General features: G+C 42.1%; 1 protein-coding gene across 2 annotated transcripts in view; it reads left to right on the plus strand.

The window, feature by feature from the left end:
* The window catches only part of adcy8 (adenylate cyclase 8 (brain)), a 126,015-nt gene extending 114,492 nt beyond the window's left edge, over positions 1-11,523 (plus strand). For both annotated transcript variants that reach the window (XM_026149144.2, XM_026149145.2), the window contains 4 exons: positions 3,580-3,726; positions 5,318-5,410; positions 5,981-6,095; positions 6,805-11,523. In XM_026149144.2, coding sequence (XP_026004929.2) covers positions 3,580-3,726; positions 5,318-5,410; positions 5,981-6,095; positions 6,805-7,304 — 855 coding nt within the window. In that variant the 3' untranslated portion in view covers positions 7,305-11,523. The remainder of the gene's footprint in view (positions 1-3,579; positions 3,727-5,317; positions 5,411-5,980; positions 6,096-6,804) is intronic.
* The last annotated feature ends 9,997 nt before the right edge of the window (positions 11,524-21,520 follow it).

The following is a 21,520-nucleotide window of genomic DNA, read 5'->3' on the forward strand; positions in this document are numbered from 1 at the left end:
GAATCAATTAAAACTCAGCATCATTTATTCCACCAGGTAGCTTCGTTTTTTTGAAGGTTTTATTCCTGAGTGTGTCAGTTGCTTACTAAATGGCACTTCAGCAGAATTTAATCTGTTAAATTTCAGTAACAGCTTCAGTCAAGTTTTTATTTTGACGCCACATTTTTAGTTTCTTATTCTCGTCAATTCATGGATCATTTCTGAATTCTTCTTCGTCTTCTAGTAAAGCTTTTATTTTGAAACATTTAGAGGAAAATCGTATAGAATCAAAAAGGATCCCAAAGTAAAGTTGAAGTGAATGATTGAAATGCAACAAAGTGTTTGAAAGCAGAGTGGCTGGAAACACACTGAGAGCTGTCATGCAAATTATGGCGTGTTTCTGAACGTCTTCGAGGCGTTTCGAGTACAACTGTCAGCGTTGGAACATTAAACTCACGCCAAATTTCATAATGACCCAAGTGGAAAATGGAGTGGAAAGTGAGGAAGTGGAAGTGGAAAAATGAATAAATGTGACTTCAAGGAAAGACAGAAAAACATATCTGTAGAAACAAAGGTTTGCTGCTTCAACGACACTTGTTTGTTACAGACACTTGTGCATCAAGCTAAGTGATTGGTTGATCCAAATATTTTTGGCAAAGGAAAAAGAGGAGAAGAAAATGATGGTCTTAAATAACATCTTTGCCCCTGTTTTTAGACTAAAAGTTCCTGACACCTCCCCCATGTTTTAATGTCATCATGGCAGCAGACATGCTGCATCAGTGCCGGGGCAGCCAGCACTCGTCCTAAAGCATGCGGCTAACCGCGCGCTGCCCTCCGAGTTCTTAGTGCTTGGAATTCTTTTGCCTGGAGGCCTTTCTGAGGTAATCTCAGAAACTACTGCATCTGACTTCAGTGACTCATAAAAGACAGTTTCGGATCAACATCAGATCTATAGCTCGAGCAGAACTTGGCTCCTGGAATTATGATTCTAAGCTGTAGCTGATCATCACGATGAGATAATCAAACAACAAACTGTAGATAGACGGAACATCTCTCTGCTTTAAATCAATGTTAACATTTTTATTTGGGGGTTTTTGTCTGTACTTTGGAGGCATAAGTCGCCATATTTGTATGAGAGAGTGATGGTGCAATGCTAAATGCATACACGAACCCAGCAGCAAGTCATTTGATATGTTATTATTTTATTATTTTTATTTTTAGCACAATTCAAAGTAAATGATGACTGCAGCATCAGGAAAGGGACAAATCAAAATGCATAACACTGATGGTCACCGCTAAAGCCAGACATGAATATGTTGGGCTCAACGTGAGTGTCCACCGAGATTACAACGTCAAGTAAAGTTTAGAGGTAAACAGCACTGAGAGCACAGTGAGGATAAGTGAAAGATATCAACTTGTAAATTTACATGATTGAATGATTTACTGAGGCAGTGCTCTTCATCGAAGACAGAAATGATGCAAACATTGCCCCCCAGCTATATGAAATTCCACACACCTCGAAGCAGAAAACGTGGTTAACAAACAACACTGATAACCATTTATGTGATCGCCACCATCTCCGCCTGGGGTTTTAGGGATTGTTAAAAAAGCTAAAGAAAGCCCGGCTCTGTCGAACTGGCTCCACAGTACACCCCACTGAAATGTACATGTTGTGCTGAAATAATTAAATTTTATTTCTTCAGGGTTTGACATAACTTGGCTAAATATAGGTTATTCTAATCCAAAACATTATGATGTTTGTGCATCACCCAAACCTCTGTAAACGCCCGGAGATGCACAGTATAAAATATGATGTCAGAGTTGCTGTCACAGCCCGTAAGCATCATCCTCAGCAGTGTAGCCCTGTAGTCTGTGTTTGTGTTTTACATTCCAGTTTAGCTCTCATACATTTTATTATTCTTAACCCTTATCAAGATTTTTATTTCTTTATTTAATCTAATTAAAAATTTGCTCAATGGGATGAGAAAGGTCTTTTTTTTCTTCAGATCACAGATGCATGATCCAATTTAAGTACTAAAGTGAGCTGAATACTTAATTGGAGGTGATGGAGTGTTGATGGTGGAGCATTACTGCCTTTAGTCACCCATCTTTCTATTTAGTATTAGAAAACTCCTCCTGAAGTATGTTAGGGAGGCTTAGTTTGCAGGAAAAAGTAAAGCCCAAACAAACCTCGGAGCTCTGGCTGCCCTGAAAAGGCACCGGGAATAACCGAGCAATTAAATTAGTTCGACTTTTACTGAGTTCCACTTTGAAGGCGCTGACATTTGACTGAGCTCATTAAGCTTGTATGATTTCACAATAAAGTCAAAGGCTTATTTTTATAAGTGTGTAATTACATTAAAATGATAACAGACAGAGAGAGTCACCCAGCTTCTCCTGAATTATTACCTCCAAATGTTGAACTCTGGACAGACGTTATGTTTTCTAGCTCATCATTAAAATGCCTCCATAATGGCACAAAGAGCAACTGCGTGTGAGGACATGCTACTGCATGTCAGCACGCCTCCCGCCCGGTCACGTATCAACAGTGCCCCCTAGTGATGAGCACTGTGTAATGCACAAAACTGTAAGGTAATGATTGCTGCTGTGCGGGCTTTTCGGTGCTTTGTTTTAAAGCTCCAAAAAGTGTTTTACCTCCAAACTTCCTGTCAGGGATATGATTGACTACAGCTGACAGCTGCTCTGTGGAAACATAGAAAGGCTTTATTTGAGAGCACTCACCAACACAGAGACTATTGGAAAAATCCAAGGAGCTCAGTGCAGGTCTGAGAAAGTGTCATAATCCAACATCATCCATTCAAACAACGGCACAGGTTTTATATGACGTGTATCCTCTTAGTTTATTTTGATGGTCCAAGACAATCCAGGAAGAACTGAGGCCTCCAGAACATCACCATCTACCGTCAAGTGAGTCACATCACCATGAAGTGAGAGAAGCCCCTGATACTATTAACTGCAATTATTCAGCTCCACAAACTGCGCCAATCAAGCTGGTTCAAATCAGCTGATGAGTCGTTATCTTCATTGGCAAATATTGCACATGTCACACTATTTAAACTACACGTTGCTTTTGCCTCTGCAAGCCACTTTGCAACCAACCTCCCCTCAGTCCCTTTCTGTGACTCCCTCTCTCCTGATGTTTTTGCCTCTCAGCTTGAACTTTAACTAAAGTGTTCTTGAGAGAGCTAAAAAGTGGACGATAACCTGGAGCACAGTCTGTTCTATTACAGTTCTCTGTTAGTGTCTTCCCTTAGATATTACAAGTGGAGTGCCCAACACCAAAGTTTAATTTCTGTTTTCATTTACTGGAAGAAATTCAGAGGGGATGAAAGTGGGGCAGTGTCACATTTGTCTTGTGTAAAGTTTCACTCAATTCTCTGGAGAGTAAAGCAATGATCGACCTGCTGCTATAATGTCATCTGTCAGCCAGACGATTGTTTGAATGCGTGGCCAAATTCACCAATGCTTGGTTCTGCAGTATCCATAGAGACACAAAACAAGTGACTGAATGAAGTTATCTTGTTTGTGATTCAAGAAAACGTGACACCGTGAGCTCACTCGTGACGTGTTTACCCACAGGAGCTGTACTCGCAGTCCTACGATGCCGTGGGCGTGATGTTTGCCTCCATCCCAGGCTTTGCTGACTTCTACTCCCAGACCGAGATGAACAACCAAGGAGTCGAGTGCCTGAGGCTCCTCAATGAAATCATCGCTGACTTTGATGAGGTGAGACTGCAGATTTTCAAGTGTGCCCACTTCTGCTTCAGACAAACATTTTAAACATGCAGAGGACCGTCTCTGATGTCAGCATCTTCTGTTTTTCATGAAAAGCAGATCACTTCACAGCGGGTTAATCCGAAGCCAGAAACAACGAGCACACTCACATACGTGCACAGGTTATCAACAAGCACTGATTTCAGACAGAAACGCACCCGCACAGGAAATAAACACCACAGACACAAAAGCTTGTGGGTTCCACTGATATGAACCCAGATATTAGCTCTCATCCTGTATTGATTTAGCTTTCATGATATAGGGAGGATTTTTAAGCTTCCGTGGCAGCTGCTCCAGACTTTCTACACGAGTTCAAAACAGACTGAAGTACAGAATTACTGCGACTGATCCACCAAAGCAGAACTGTAGAAACAGTTACCTTGTTGCATCAGCAAGAAGGAACCTTCAAATGAGAAGAAACCAGTTGATAAAAGAGCTGCTCAATAAGTCTCCATGCGTCAGATTCAGTGTGAGTTAGGATGCTTGCAGAAGTTTCACAAAACTTTGCACTTTTTGGTTCCCTGTGGACAGAGTTGAAGTCTACAGGAACTCGTGGTCCTGATCAAGCCTCTGAACCGAAGTCTCTGACAGAAAATGTCAAAGTCTCCTAATAAGCGCAGAGACAGGCAGACACCAGCTGCGCTCTCTGCTGCCTCGGGCCACAATCCTCACTCACTTTCCCTCAAAACAAGAACAGACCTTGCAGTATGAGCCCACGGCAGAGGGGCTCTCACTGCAGATGACAAGATCAGAATAAATGGCTTCGTTTTAGGGGACAATTAGCAAAGAAGTGAGTAAGATTTATTCATCAGTCTTAACAGGAGAAGACCGCTGTGTAATCCATTTATTTCAACAAAGTAACTGAATTCTAATCATCACCTATTTAAACAGTAACTGTAACAAAATGCAGTCACTCATATTTTGTATTTTAAATACGTAATGCCGGTACGTGTATTCTGTTACTCCCCAAAACCGCATTTCATGTTTGGTGACACGTTGTGCTTTATTTAGTCATGTCTCAAATCTTGTTGTAATTTGTGGTTTTGTTTAGTATTGCAATATGCAAACAAATACTGCTACTTGCCAGATAGTAGAGTGGAAAGCCATGGAAAACAAAATGAGAAAGCTGGAACAGGTATCGACTTTGATGAAATGCTGCCTGCTGAGGATTTGTGTGTTTACCAGCCAAGAGCAGCTCTGACAAAGACAGAGGCTGACAGAGTGAGGAGGAAATAGCTGTTGCCACATCAGCTTAGTAATTTACTCAACTTATCTTCACATAGTGCAAAAGCAGAAACACAGTGATGTTCAGTTCAGTTTTTTAATTCAATTTAACCAGTAACATGAACGATTATGTCCCCGAAAAAGGTTCCTGGGAGAAAAAACATCACGGAGCCCAAACTCCGTTATCCATGACAGGCGGTGGCAGATGGAAGGATTAACAGAGCTGGAGCTTCTTCACTTGTTGTGGCTTCGGAAGTAAAATATTTGCAAGAACAAGAAAGCAAACACAAATGTTCAAAGTGTCTCTCTGACTTTACAGCTGCTGGGTGAAGACCGATTTCAGGACATCGAGAAGATCAAGACGATTGGCAGCACCTACATGGCCGTCTCTGGTCTGTCACCTGAGAAGCAGGTGAGACCCTTGGGGCCAGCTGTTTTCTTTACTTTACATGAACAAAATAATTTGTATACATTAAATGAAAATTAAAGGTAATTAAGTGGTTTTAAAAATAATACGAAGATTTAATGAATCTGATTTCTAACATTCTGACGTTTCATTTCTCCAAACATGCTGGTTAGGATCCTCACACTAAGAGCGCCATCTGTTAGCTAGTTAAGTGTAACTTTGCTGAAAATTGGTTGTTTGATCAAAGTTTTGCAGCATGGCTGGAGTCAGTACCACATGTGAACTATTTTGCTTCTTGTAATTTGGTATTTTGAGGCAGAAGTACTAGAAAATATCAGAGGACTTTTCAGGCTGTGTGGAAGTAATTAAACTAATAAATAAAAATAATGACAGATCCCAGCCCGTCGCATCTGTTCGAGTGGAAGCATTAGATCGTGTGCCTAAAACCTTGAGTGAAGGCTTCAGTATCCACGGCAGTGAAAAGAGTTTTCTGACACAGTTCATCTCTGATGCGCCTGCCCTGCAGCTGGTCCTGATGTTCAGCTGACTCAGACCCTTCTGCTCTCACTCCCACAGCAATGTGAAGATAAATGGGGTCACCTGTGTGCGTTGGCAGACTTCGCCATCGCCCTCAACGAGAGCATCCAAGAGATTAACAAGCACTCCTTCAACAACTTTGAGCTGAGGATCGGTAAGAGCTTTGATGACGAAAGAGTAAAGTGGGTAACATTTTGTGGAGATCATCTCAGTCTAAACACTCAGAGTGGAGTGGACTCAGTTTTAATTTTCAATGACAAACACCAGAACGCTGTGTGAAGACAAGTGGGTAGTAGTTTCTGCAGTGCAGGTGAAAGAAATAAAAGCAAACAAAAAGCATTTTTACCTTTTAATGTGGCTGCAGCACAGAAATAATGTTCTCAGTGTCACTGCATCAACCTGAAATCCATGAAACTGAGAAAAAGCAACTGGTTGAATTGTTTCCTGTAGAAGCAGTAGGGTGTGCTTAGTTTTACCTTGTTTTTCAAAGGACTTCATATACTTTCTGACAATAAAAAGCAAAGATCAGCTGTCTCAAGGCAAACTCAACATCGAGGAGTGCAGATTGCGACAGCAGACTTCTTCGGGTTCTTTCAGTCCTTAAGTGCAGAACAACAAGTACACAAAGAGTCAGATGCTAATCAGTGCAAAATAAAATGAGAAAACAACAAAACGCACAGCTGGATGTTTAGTTGGAGATTCACTGACTTTTGGAGTCTCAAGTGGCCTTTTAAGGAACTGCAGTTTTTAGCACCTCCAGATTTGAATCATTAAAAATGAAAACAAAAGCAAGAAGACCCTTTTTGTGTTTTTAATAAAAAATGGTTCAGCCCCTAACAGCTGGTCCTGTGTGTTTTTGGCAGGTATGACTCATGGCTCGGTGGTGGCAGGCGTGATCGGTGCCAAGAAGCCTCAGTACGACATCTGGGGGAAGACGGTGAATCTGGCCAGCCGGATGGACAGCACCGGCGTGAGCGGCAAGATCCAGGTTCCCGAGGAGACCTACCTGATCCTGAAGGAGCGCGGCTTCGCGTTCGAGTACCGCGGCGAGATCTACGTGAAGGGCATCAGCGAGCAGGAGGGCAAGATCCGAACGCACTTCTTGCTGGGCCGCGTGCAGCCCAACCCGCTCATCCTGCAGCCCCGCAAAATCACCGGCCAGTACTCGCTGGCTGCCGTGGTGCTCGGCCTGGTGCAGTCGCTCAACCGGCAGAAGCAAAAGCAAATCCTCAACGAGAACAACAACTCGGGCATCATGAAGGGCCACCACCACTACAACCGGAGGACGTTGTTAGCACACGGTGGCTCCGAGGTGGGAGGGGGCCATCACGCTGAAGCAGCTGATAAAACTGAGCTGTCCTGAAGAGCAGACTGGAGTTTCAGTTCCACAGATCTCTCAGAGGCAGGGCTGCTCGTCAGCCAGAAATAGTGCCTGCGGTTGAGTTAAACCTAAGTGGGCGGAGCTAAAGAACATTTCTTTCTAGCATGTTCGCAAAAAAAACACAACAAACAAAAGTCCTTGAGGAGCTGTTGCAGTTTAAGCTGCTTTCAGGTCCTGAATTGTAAGTTTATGTTGTACTGAATAAAGGCTGTTTTCTGAAGAGCTACGTAGGCAGGATTCAAATCAGGAATGTCATCTTATCTCCCAGAAATCAAAAAATGCACCAAGAGTGAACAAGAAGGAAAGGCTTCAGTGCTAAACTAAACTGAACACGGCTCGTTAAAGTTTAAATCTACTACTTGTTTAATCTTTAGTGTTACTGGTTGGAAAACTTCAATGAGGAGCTTGTTTTAAGTAAACTGAGATGAAAGCAGTTTTTCCTCATTTTAATCTGAAATAGTCTTTCAGGAGATGCAAATAAATACCATAAAATATAAATACATTCCGTTTGTCATGCAACACCACGTAATATCAAGGAGAACAGGTCAACAGGATACAGCAGGAAGTTACTGATATTCTCCTCCAACATCCATCCTTCAGAGAAGTTAAATTATTTCATGCACATTTTAAAGGTGTTAAATTTGTTGCACTGAGTTTGGATGGGCCTGAATTTTAGTAGTGATGTCACTGCGAGCACTTTGAGTTCACTATGTCATGATTTTTGCCCCTCTACACATTTATATCACACAATGCAGCTGTAAACGCAGGAGAGCACCAGATCCAGACTTCATTCCAATACAGCGATGACTGAATTAACCTGCTGTGAACATTAGCAAACTTATATTGACTGAGCAGCTGTTCTTTTAAACTTTGTCATAGTTAAGATGTTGAAAAAGATAAACAGAGGCAGACTAGTAAGACACATTAGCTTACTTAACGACTGAACTGGCGTCAGTTCAAGGCCTGGAGTACACTGGTGGAAACCCTAAAGAAGATGAATCAGAACGAGGTCTTGCTTAGTTCATTGACAAATGTGGTTAAAGCCTTTGAAATGGTTACAAAGCAAACTGCACATCATGTGATATATAAATATCATGTCACTGCATCATTGCTATAGCAACGCCATGCTTTTACGGTACCCAGAGTGTACAGTAATGAAACAAACCCAGGTTTGTCTGAGGGCGGGAACTGACACAGCATGTTACTTTACAAAGTACGAATAATTTTACAGCAAAATATTTGCAAAAAATCCCAGTTCCTGCTAAAGGTGGAAACAACAAACAAAGTCACACCATCCAGCACAACCAGGCTATGAAGGAGAGGATGCTAGCAGCTGATGACGTGTGAGTGAGTGTCACTGGAGCACTTGCTAGATACACTTAAATGACAGGAAGAGAAAATGGAAGTTACTGAACTGGTTTAAAAGCTTGACTAAAAATACAACATCCAGTGTAGAAAATATGTTTGAGTTTTATATGGGAAATACTGTGTGGCTCCACTTACAAGGTGGACTTACTTTAGTTGTTGTTTGACTAAAGTGTTGAGCGTTTGCTTTGATTTAAAATTTTTAATGTCACAATTGCTAGTCTTGGTAGTCGAGAATCAGTCTGCCAGGACCTTTGCTCCTGGACGGTGCCCGGCACACATTGCACTAAACCCCTACGGTGCCTACGGGTGGTGGGCCTGCAGGAGGATGGGCCCATGTCCCTTTTTTGGGCTGTGCCCGGCCAGGCCCCATGGACTAAGGCCCGGCCACCAGATGCTCGCCCTCGAACACCTCCCTGGCTCCAGGGAGAGGCCCCGGTAACCCTCTCTCTGGCAGGGTGAACTGTTCCCTTGGTCTTGTACTTCTGAGGGGGTCACCCTTGGATCTTCCAAGGGTGAGAAGTTCAGCCATCCGGGAGGGGATCAGAGTAGAGCCGCTGCTCCTCCACATTGAAAGGAGCCAGTTGAGGTGGTTGGGGCATGTCCCACTGGGAGGAGGCCTTTGGGTTTCCCCCGGATAAGCTGGCAGAGGTGGCCGCGGAGAGGGAGGCCTGGACTTCTTTGCTAAGGCTGCTGCCCCACGATTCAGCTCCGGATAAGCGGAAGAAGATGGATGGATGGATTAAAATTTCCAGGGAACACATGACGTAGACTACTTTTGTGCTTAGGTTTGACTTATTCTGGCACTACTATTACACTAAAACGCTGCTAGCATCTGTGCTAGCAGCAGCAACTGGTAGCAAGTCATCAGTGACAGCAGCTCGTTTGTTTACTTACACCTATAAATACTGCTGCTTGCAGCAACATTCAGTTCAATTTTATTTATATAGTACCAAATCACAGCAACAGTCACCTCAACGCTCAACATTCAGCATTTTATTCCCTATAACATCAAAAGTTGCAGTTTTTCTTAAAATGTCAATGGAATTTTGAAACAATATCACCTACCCCTACTTAGTAAATTCACCTTTGCAGGTTATGTAATACCTGCTGCAGGCTTTACACTCTCATACTGGTCTACATGTGACAGTTATGCACGAAGAAAAGCCCTGACCCCCAAAGAATAAGCTCTGCAGCAAATGTGCACTCTGCAAGCTTCCAACTTTGATTGTAAATAGAGGACTGGCGTAGCTACCAGAGTGTCACCCAGTGGTTTGTTAATTCTGACGTTTAGCTTCCATCAACATCTGTTTTTATTTTTTAAAAGCCAGATATGATGATGTTTGGATGTGAAGAATGCAGGGTGGAAAGTTTCAATCGAACAGAAGCTACTGTAGCCTGGTTAGCATCCAATGGCTATACTGGAGTTTGACTTGTTAACAAGTCTGGTCATACCCCTAGTAATGAGTTAAATTTTACAGTAGTCCTTATGCTCTGCAGCTTCACTGAATTGGGTACATGAATGGTTCCTCTGCTGCAGGTCCTGGTAAAGGCGACCCCGTAGCTCACAGCAGCTTTCCAGATCACAAGAAAGACTCCATCACTGCCATCGCCAGCTGCAGTGGAGCGCTGGTTCTTTCAACAGAAACCTGTCCAGTGAGTCTGCCAGCACGGGAAACACGAGATGTGAACAGGCCAATTGCTAGCTGGTTAGCTACAGCTGAATTTTCAAAATAAGGGTTTGTCCACTCAAAACAAGAATGGTGTCGAAGGGATGAAAAAAAGCTTTAAAAAAAAGTCACCAGATAAACTAGGTCAGCCATTGAAGTAAATCTATACTAATAATCTAAATTATTAAACTAAATCTTTTTTCCTTCTTTTCTTTTTTTTTTAAACCAGGTTGTAAACATGTAAACGTGCTGATTTTTCCTGTATGGAGACTGACTCACCTTTGAAGACAGCCTCGAGTGGTCATTGGAGGAATTGCAGTTTTTGGTACATTAGCTTCGGTTCATTTTTCAGATGCACTTGGCTTTAAAACTTTGCCAGTGTTTTAAAGAGGAATAAAGGGCACTCAGAAAGTTTTTCAGATCTTCAGGATAAACTCAACGCATTTTGGTGCGAAACACTGAATGTACACAGAAAAGCAGGCGCGCAACCAAGAGGTTCACAGATCTGCAGCCAAAGAGAGGTGGAAAAAACTTGCTAATCTCTGAGGTGATTATTGGAATTAGCATTGAGGCTCTTGCTCAATGCTAAAGCATTGAGCATTAGCATTGAGGCTAACTGGATTATATTGTTGTGGTGAACGAGCCTGCTGACCTTTCAACATCATGAATGTCATGTAAAAATGAATGAAAGTCACTTACATGTTTTCACCACAGTGACTTCTTTTCATCGTTCTAGGTTTACCAGGTAGCCCAAATGTGCTCAGAAAAAGAAAAAGAAAATCTCTGGCCCCTCCCACTTTGGGTTAACTCAACCAGTGAGATCATTTCTGGCTCCTGAACATCTCCGCTTTTGATGCATGTTTGAAGAACTGAAAGTTCTCTTTGGAGGAGAAGGAGAAGAGTAGGAGTTGGTTGTGGTTGAGGTGGGAAGGAAGGAGGGAGGGAGACTCATCCACCCTCACCCGTTCGATATCCGTTTGACCGATCCCCTCGGACTGTCTGATGTTCCTCCTGTCATTTCCCCTTTTTCATGTCACCTGACTCCCAACCCATCCCTGCCTATAAACCCCGCCCTGCTCTGACCCTCGCCCGGTGTCGATGTTTCTTTTTTGTATTTCTTTTATATATGAGAACACAATAAAAAGGGGTCTAATTTTTTATACAAACCATGTGTCTGGTTGCCTTTTTGTCCCGTTTCCATGGCTTCCCATAAGAGGCAGGTTTAGATACACCCTAAAATGAAAGTCGAAATCCAAAGGTTTGTGGTGCTGATTATTTATCAACATTTGGTTATTACACAGATGAGCTTTGACTGAGGATTAGTTAAACCAAGTGCACTTCAGACATATGTCTACATTCGTTGCACAAAGCCAAGCACAAAGGTTAGTCAGTGATCGTCATCGAGTCATTAGTATTCAGTATTTCTAACTGAGGGAAATGTCTCAGAGGTTTCTGTGTAACTTCCTATGATGTAGCTGGTTGAATGAAAAGGAAAAGTGCTTCAGTCCTTCCTGTGTCACCTCTTAGCAGAGGATACACCAAACCACCATTTCTGAAAGGAAAGACCACAACACCATCACGTAATTCATAACAACATCTGTGTGTTACGAGGTCGTTTTCTTCTGTGAAGCACTTTGTAATGTGGCTTTAGAAAAGCACTCTATAATTACAGATTATGCATTTTATTAAAACGATCTGAATACATTTAAGATTTGATTGTCGTCTTAACCCGACTTAAAGGCAGGAGTCAGACTGGATCGTCTCTCCATCAGGAGAAAATAGGAACTAATCTCATTTCACGTTACTTTGTGGGCTCGTGTTCCATTTTCTTTAAAGTTCCAGCGTTCCAGTGTGAGGCGTCTTATTCTCTGTAAGATCAACCAGTTGCTATTTATTTTTGTAAAAGTGTAAGCTGTATTATTCTAACCCTGAAGTGTCTTTATGAGACCCGTCCCATCTTTTGAATGCTGATGTTATTGAAAAGAGACGGCATTCAGTGCGTCTCCAGAAGAACAGGCAGGTTAAAAAGTATCTGATTCCATTTCCACATCTTTTTATCTTCTTGATTAAAAAGGTTTTGATGAATTCTTCCTTCTCTTCACATCTGACAAGCGTGAAGTGAAGAAGTTGGAAGTGAAGCCAGACTGCTGCACAACCCCAAACCATCTGGACCCCGGCTGAGCTCAGCTGATGGTCGATGATCTGAATCAGAGCTGATCGTCTGCTCTGTTCAGACACAGGAAGGATGCTTTACTCTTCCCGTTTTAACACAAATACCAAACATCAACAGGATGTAAGAGCAGCTCTTTGATGTTTTACTGTAGCGGGGAGAATGAAAGTCTTCAAAAAGACACTGTCCAAAGGCCTGCACACTCACAAAATGCCCCCCAAAATGTAGGAAATGTTAAAGACAAAGTGGCTCTGGGACAGAAACCTCAGCACACTGATAAGTAAGAAGGTGTTTTCAATGATCCCATTAGCACAGCTTGTTAGCTGATCAAGATTCAGCTGACTCCCCACACCCACTCACTCACCTGTTCCTCATTTTCCAACCATCTCTGTGGATTTATAGAAGCCCTTTCCCACCCACCGCTGTGTTGCCCTCTTCTACCTCCACAAGCTTTCACCCTCATCTTTCACCTCCTACCGTGACAGAGCTGAGCCTGCACATGTTTGTGGCTTTGTGATGTCCTGTATTCAAGTGTAACAAGGAACAAATAGATGAGTGGGTAAAAAAGAAGTAGTCTGCTTTCATCCAAAAATGTCCTCCACATGCAACAATCAGTCCTGTATTTAGTCCCTGAATCCAGACGAGTGCCATCAAGGAGCTGGTATACAGAGACATATCAGATTTATCGTCTTTGGTGTAATTTGAGGAAACTGAAGATTATTCCCCATGTGTTAATCTTCATTTGTGTAACACACGATTTTCTTGTGAATAAATGAGTTCTGACATCAGACATGAATGTGAAGAAGCAGACAAGAGAGCAGACTGCTAACTAAAGAAAACTCTGACGGTGTCCTTGTCTGTGCACATACACAATCCTGTAAATCAGTGGTGGAAATGGGTTTAGGAACAAATCACAGGCATCCTGCAGTTTGCAGGAACATCCACTTGATGGCGGTATACACCCGTGCAGACTGACTCAGCCTTAAACACACACTTGCTGATTGTGTGGCTGCAGAAAGATTTAATCTCTTTCTTCCTCATTCCTCCCTGCTGATACAAACTGAACTGTAACTGTAACTGAAGTTTAAAAAAACCTACATTTAAAAAAATATTTTTCCTAAAACCACTAATTAAACTTTTGAAAAAGAAATTCATTCTTTAAGCATACGCTGTACATAAAAGACAGACATAGCTAGCTTGACTACAGGATTCCACAACCCAATATTGGGTTGGACTGCAAAGGCTAAAACTGAGCTTTCAAACATCATCATCTAAGGCTACGTTCACACTGCAGGCGCATCAAATCTGACTTTTTTGACCCTATGCGCCCCATATCCGATCATGGTGTGACAGTTTGAACGGCACAAATATTCAAGCTAAACTTGAAGGGTCGTATCCAATGTTCCCTCTAGAATAAAGTTACGTTGAAACCAAGCACACCATTGTTTTTCTTGTGACATTACCAATAAGTTTGATGTGTCACATGGCCCTCTTCCTATTGCAAAAACAAAAGTTGTAACCAAGCTGGCCGACTTCTAAATGGCCACCATGGTCACCACCCATCTTGAGGAGTTTGCCCCCTCACATATACTAATGTGCCACAAACAGGACTTTAATATCACCAACCATTCCCATGTTATTATGGTGTATCCATATAAATGGCCCACCCTGTACAATGTTTGGTTTTCTTCTTGAATACTATCGTTGTTCATATTTACTGCTGGAAGAAACGGTAAAAACGGCGTTTTATAAGGAAAACACTCTCCGCCTGTGAGCAAAAACAAAATAAAATTTAAAAAAAACAACCACCCTTTCCTATTGGTGGAAAAATGTACCATGTCGACCAATCAAAAAATGATATGGCAACATGGCATTTAGTTGTTTAGGAAGGGGGACGTTTCAGGAGTGGCTGTGTTTTGAGATGTGAGAGATTTGCGACGTTTAGCTCAAATCTTGTGTAGTTAGTGTGTAGTGTATTCAATAATTTTGTTGTGTGTCAGAACAATGAGGCGACTGCTGAATGTTACAGGTGTTACAGCAGTGAAACATCTCCTGTTGTCAGGCCTGCAGGTATCAGGCTGTTGTTCTTTATCTCATAGTGGACAGAAATTATTTTTTGGAGTGGCACAAATGATTTGTGTGGCATCAAATTTGATGCAGAACAGCTGATTGTTCTGTAAATAGTTTGAAATGTTTATTTAAAAAAACACTTTTGCTGCATTTTTAGGTAAACGGCTGCAAAAAACGTTGTTTGCATAACTCAGTTACTTTTTTGAAGAAGTAACTATATAATTAATAACCCAACATTGGTCATTATTTACTGTATTTTGCAGACGGAGAGTTACAGACACTCTCCCAGACCACAGACTCAGACTCATAATACAAGTCAGAGATTTATTTAAAAAAGAAAAAAAAAGAAAGCTGGATTTTCCAAATTGGAGTTCAAGTTATTTTTACTTCCAACAGTGTTAACATACTACACAGGTCATGAACAAGATTTTTTTAAACTTTCATTGTAAGTGGGCTAAAGCAGCTAATTAAAAGTAGTCTAACATAAATGTAAATGCTGTAATTTGATTATTTTAATAAACATGTAACTTGGATGGATTCGATGCTGGCGTGACCACAGTGCACATGTCTGCTGTTGCTCACAGTGGCCCAAGGGACGCTCAGGGAGTTTGTGTGTTCGCTCAGACACGTGAAAAATTCGAGGGAACATTGGTCGTATCGTAACCGGGCTGTGTTCGAGTGCATTGCCAAAGAAATGGTTGAACGAGGGCACACAGCCAAGTTTAATGAAGCTGAAGATGTAAACAAACAAAACGGACGTGGTTGAGTCACCTGCCCGTTTTATGATGAGCTTGACCGTTTTGGGCTCTGTAGCCGCCATTTTTTATTTCCGTAAACAGAGCGCGTTGTGTGTGACGTCTTCTTTTGCGCATGCAGGCTGCTTCGAGGGCCGTGAACCGTTCACACTACAGCGCGTTTGCTGTCACATTTTATTTGTAGTGTGAACAACCAGACAATCGGATTTGATCAAAAAAATTGGAATTGAGTATTACGACATGCAGTGTGAACGTAGCCTTAGTGTTTCTGAGTAGAACAGAGGAACAAGGTGTGTTAGGGTAGAGACTCATCAGTCAAATGACATGCTTGCTCTAAAGCAGGGGTGGAGAACTCCTGCAGGTTTTAGATGTGTCCTTGATCCAGCACAGCTGATCTAAATGGCTAAATGACCTCCTCAACATGTCTTGAAGTTCTCCAGAGGCCTGCTAATGAGCTAATCATTTGATTCAGGTGTGTAGACCCAGGGTGAGATCTAAAACCTGCAGGACACCGGCCCTCGAGGCCTGGAGTTCTTCGCCCCTGCTCTAAAGCATCGCCTGTAAGGTGTGAGGACCTCAATTTATAAAAGAATCACCCTGTTGTCTTATTACAATAAGACCTGAAGCCAGCAACAGAGACACAAACTAATCAGGAAAGTATTTTAAGTGAATGGTGGATTTCTTTTCTCATTGATTTCCCTGCAGTGAAACTTTTCCTTTTCCAATCAGAGGAATATCAGGATGGAAGGACAGCTCAATGCGTGGAGCACTGAGGTGTGCTATTACTGAGCCCCACGTGTTTCTGGTCCTCAGTAACAACAACACACTCATACCTACAGACAACTCAAATCACCAGCTAGCCAAACTCCACGCATGCCTTTGGATTGTGGGAGGAAGCTGGAATGAATCCGCACAGAGAAAAGACTCCAGGCTGGATTCAAACCCAGGACCTTTTCACTGAGAGGTGACCCTGCTAACCACAGTAGCCAGGTTGCTTCTCCCCCAGGTTTTTACTCACATTTATAAAACAAACACAAGTCTGTGTGATTTTTATTTTCCCTCGCTTCTTTGTTTCTCCTGCAGAAGTTTCTCCCAATGGTACATGTTTGTGATCGCTTCCACACACTAATTTGCTTTTAACACATTTGTGTGCTTTGGCCAGGCTTTATCAGCACCACGAAGGTAACGTGGCACAATACAATAGTGCGGATTGGGAACTGTGTCTGTTCCAAGTCTGTTTAAGAGTCTTTTATACCTCCAATGCTTCTTTGCTTTGACGTGATTTTTGTTTTTATCATTTTTAACCACTAGGGGCCAGGAAGAGACCAAAAACGGATCTTCTTGGTTGTGTCAAAATTCTAGGACCCACCAAGACAGAGATTTAAGTGTCATGTTGGCAGCTCAAAAATAATGTGGTTAGAAGTGCAAGCTTAAAATCTTAAAGCTTTTATCTTTTCAATAAATGAAGCCCTGCACTCATCAGTCTGCAACCTCCAGTAAAATGTGTAAATTTAATCTCTGCTAAGATGTTTGCACAACCAACTGGCAGCAGCATCACGACTGAAAGGTGATGATAGCAGCTGAAGCCATGCAGCTTAATTTGGTGTAATATTCACCCACAAACTGCTTCAGGAAAATCAGCAGATTCATTACGGCGACAGCACGGAAACTAATAAACTGTTTTAATCATCTCAGATGTTAAAAAATCGTTGCATCATGAAATCTCCTTTCCCACTCTTTCTGCCACAAATGAATGTTGCCACAGAGACATCGCCGACGAATGGATTGTTAAATCAAACGGGAACGACTCGGAGTATCTGGTCACCACGACAGTGACAAACACGAGTGCGGTGAGTTCAGGACAAATTGATTGTTTCTCTCATTTCCCTCCCCCGTATGGATTTTCTGTTTGACATGAAGGAGGAGGAGGAGGGAACAAGGGGAGAAGCAGAGATGTGGAGAATGGAGTTGCTATGGTGACAGGGGCACAGTGAAGCGTGTGTGTGTGCGTGTGTGTGTGTGTGTGTGTGTGTGTGTGTGTGTGTGTGTGTGTGTGTACACAAGTTTGTTGCAAAAGCTGGATGTCAAGCTAAATGGGGGTGACAAAGATGTGGTTCAGGGACTAGAAGCAGCTCTTCAAAGGGTCCAGTTTGGCCCACTTGATGCTCAATGAGGTGATGTTATTAATCTCTCATATTTTTAGTGCTGTGCAAAGGTATCATAGTGTATTAACACAGGCATTAAAATGTCTTTACAATCCACTTAAGTCACTTAAATTGTAATAATTTAAAATGCAAATTATTTTTTAGGCCTTGGGATTAGAGGGGTCCTTGACTTGAAGTTGTGGTTTCTTGTGCACAGTTCTGACACCAAGTCTGACGCCACGGTTCCCAATCAGAAAAATGTGGTGTGTCCACTCTGGAATAAGAATGAGCTGCTGCCTCAAGTATCCCGGGTTCTGTTCAGGAGTGAAAGAGGGAAGGAGCGAGTGGGAGATCGACTCCCAGATGGACTGGTGCTGCTTCTGCAGAGATGCAGATGCTGTCCCGTTCTGTCATGATGAAAAGAAACTGAGTGTGAAAGCAAACCTGTTGATTTTCAGGTCTGTTTATATTCCCTCCTTCACCTGTGGTCAACAGCTCTGGCCAAAAGAACGAGACTGCAGTTTCAAGCAGCAGAAATGTGTTTCCTCTAAAGGTCGTCTGGGCTCAGCGTTACAGAGGAGTGAGGAGCGGGTGCAGAGACGAGCTGTTATTCCTCCATATCAAAGGAAGCTAGTTGAGGCATCTAACTAGGATCCTCCCTGGATGCCTCTTAGTTGATGTTATTGTATCCGATCTTTAACCATACTGGAGTGTGTGCATGATTACTGCTGTTGTAGTCCGGTGTTTATATGTCTGCTTCCTAAATTCCCCTGATAAATTCCTCAAGCAAAAGGTGGGTACTCACTTTTTATATCAATATTGTATGAATGCAATATTGAATCCTTATAATTATTGAATAAATCTCAAACTGCACAATGACCAGTTTCTCTCTGAGGCTATCCCTGATTACTTCTTGAACCAATGTATGGCACAAATTATAACATTAATGATTAATCAGTGTTTATATTAAAAAATGAAGTGGTGAGAGCAGATCAACAGCTTCAAGCAGGTCTGCTGTCATGAACTGGATTTACATATTTTCAGAACACCTCAGCATTCAATTACAAATTGGTTGTTACTGATTTAGCATCAGGTTGTTTCCAATTTGATCCTCAGTGAAGCAGCTGATCAAATCATAACTGTTATTTTGGCTAAAATATACCAGTAAGCGCGCAGGCGGACACGTGGTGTTTCCCTGCCTGCTGTTGGGAGTTGTTATTGTTTCTGAATATTAAAAATAAGAAACACTTGAGGAAAATTTGATTGCCTAAGGCAGGAGTTTGATGTTCCAGACTACATCAAAAAGCAGATTTTCTTTCATCAAAAGAAACTCCAAGGAAAATAAAAGTCAGAGTTATGACAGTAAATTAATTAGCTTAGAACAAGAAAATCAGACTTTTGCCTCTAGCGTTCATCTTAATGCAAACAGTTTGATAACAGAGCTTTCTTTACTTTAATTGTTCTGCACCAGTAACACCAGCCCTGAACATTATTTGCATTTGTTTTTAAAAAGAGCATTGTGGAAACTTTTTTTCTTGGTTCAAAATCTATCACAAGGTTTCCAGGAGCAAACCGCATCGATACAGCGGCTAATGGATGGATAACGGATTTCATTATCCAGGCGGCTTTAGCTTCAGGGGGTCAGAGGTCAAAACAAGAGTGGACCTCCTTTTCAGCTCTCAGAGGTCTCGACCAAACACAACCACCACAGTACTAAAATCTACGTTCCTGTTGGCTTTAGTCGATACTGACTGGTTAAAATTCCAGCTGATACTTTATGAACAAACTGTTCCAGAGGAAAAACACTCCAGCTTGGCTTCACGTGGTACACGAGGTGTTTAAAGAGCACACAACATGATAACCCATAATCAGGACTGCACTGACGGTCTGTTATTAATTTTTTAAAATCTTTTTAAAATCTTTTATGAATTGGAGATGGACTCCAACCCAGGTCCCTGCAGTATCCTTGGTGTAGAGGTTACCTGCACAACTACAGGTGAGCTCTCGTGGTCCCCCAAAGTATTGTTTTAATGGAAAGATGGGAGAGCAGCGGAAAAAGTAAAAATTCTTTTTTACTTTTCTCTCCAAACACAGATCTCAAAGAGTCAATGTTGTTCATCAGATGAACATAATTGTTGAATAAATGATGATGTTGATCGTTGTCTTCAAAATTTCTGGGCAGGTAACCGATATCTAACAAGAACAAAGACTACAGCGTCCTGGGTCAGAAAGCTACACACAGCTCTACACGCCCATTGCACATACACTTAATAACAACATTGATAATGTACTCTCTCTCATATCACATCACTGCACATGCATTTAACAACAAAATAATATACTTCTATAATATGCTTCATAACCGTTTTAGACTGGATGGAACTACACCACCTTTAACTTTAATCCTTAACCACAGACCGCAAAAAATGTGAATGAAGCTTCCGGGTCATCAAGCTAATCGTCGCGGGTCTGCAGCTGCAGACCCTGCATTTATTTGAGCGTCTGCGTTTGGGTCTTCTTGAGGCAGGAAGGCGAAAGAACGCAGAGGTATACTAACCTAAAACCTAAACTGGGGAAAAACTAATCAAAGATCTAAAGAACCTACCACGGGAAAACCTACAAACCATGAACACGGAGAGACGAGCAGACGACCTGACGATGAACAAAGGAAGACAGAGACTTAAATACACAGAAGAGTTACGAGGGACTAAACACACTGAACATGGACCATGATACTATCAAAATAAAACAGGAGCCACTGAGACGAAGACTAACACATGAGCTTGACACCGGAGGAAAGTCAGACAAGAGAGGGAGCGGGGGAACACGAGAGAGCACACATGAAAGCATAACACAACGACGACGCGACACAGAAGACACGATAGACTCGGACAGAAAACTGGGACTGACACGGCGATGAGAACACACGGGCTGGGAGTAATATTAACTTACATGAAAACCAACGACTAAACTAAATGACAAAACTAACACTTTACAAAGAAATCAGAAAAACATTGCAAACTCAAAATGCCCGGTCGAATGACCCAGAACCAAGACACTGACACACTGCTTTAAACCGGCAATTTCTCTGAAAGCCACCAGGTGGCAATAGCTGTTAGCTTTCTGTCTTGGCCTCTGTAAACACTTTGCCTTTTCTTACTTTTAAAGTCATACTATATTTCTAAGTAAAGGGCTTTCTGTGGTATGTAGCTAGTCACTGGCTAATTACTTGTCAGTCACGTAATCAACATGGTGACAGTGAAAACAATGTCACCAAGAAGTGATGTCACAGTAGTTATGTCAATCTTTCATCTTTCTTTAACAAAAAACAAATGGATTAGTTATTAAAGAAAAAAATTAACTAAGGAGGAAATTAACTATAAACTTTTTTATGTGAACGTGTTTATTTCTTCTGTAGTTAGTTAGAGGCTTCTCTATAGGCACTCGTTTTTGGAGCGAGCCTCAAGTGGACATTCGAGGAACTGCAGTTCTTCACACTTCCACACTGGCTGCTTTATTTTCATCCCTGAGGGTTGCTGTTTGGCCTAAACTGGCTACCATACAATGTCCCTGTCCAAACCTGTTTTTCTTTGGTCATCAGGAATGTGAGTGAAAATGTTTAATTTTCTCAATTTTGCTCCCTGAACGAGCTGCTGCGGCTGTCATGGGCATGGCCTTTCACTGTTTTATGTAAAACACACACACACACACACACACACACACACACACACACACACACACACACACACACACACACACACACACGCACAGTCTGCCTGTGGCATCGCAGCTGAGCTCACATTATTACCTCAGAGCCCGTTGTCCACACCAAATGAAGCAGCCAAGTTGAAACAGAGTCCTGAGACGAGCATTTATTCACAGTTAATAAAACTCTCCTTTCAGCCCACATGAACCCAAACACGCTCCATCCTTTCTGTTAAACCAGGACAGAAATAAAGACCCCTGCGAACGCACATGCATTAATGCAGAAACGGTTTAGATCAGCTCAGCTTTTCTGCATCAG

Source organism: Astatotilapia calliptera, chromosome 18, assembly GCF_964374335.1.
Source record: "Astatotilapia calliptera chromosome 18, fAstCal68.1, whole genome shotgun sequence".
Classification (NCBI taxonomy): Eukaryota; Metazoa; Chordata; class Actinopteri; order Cichliformes; family Cichlidae; genus Astatotilapia; species Astatotilapia calliptera.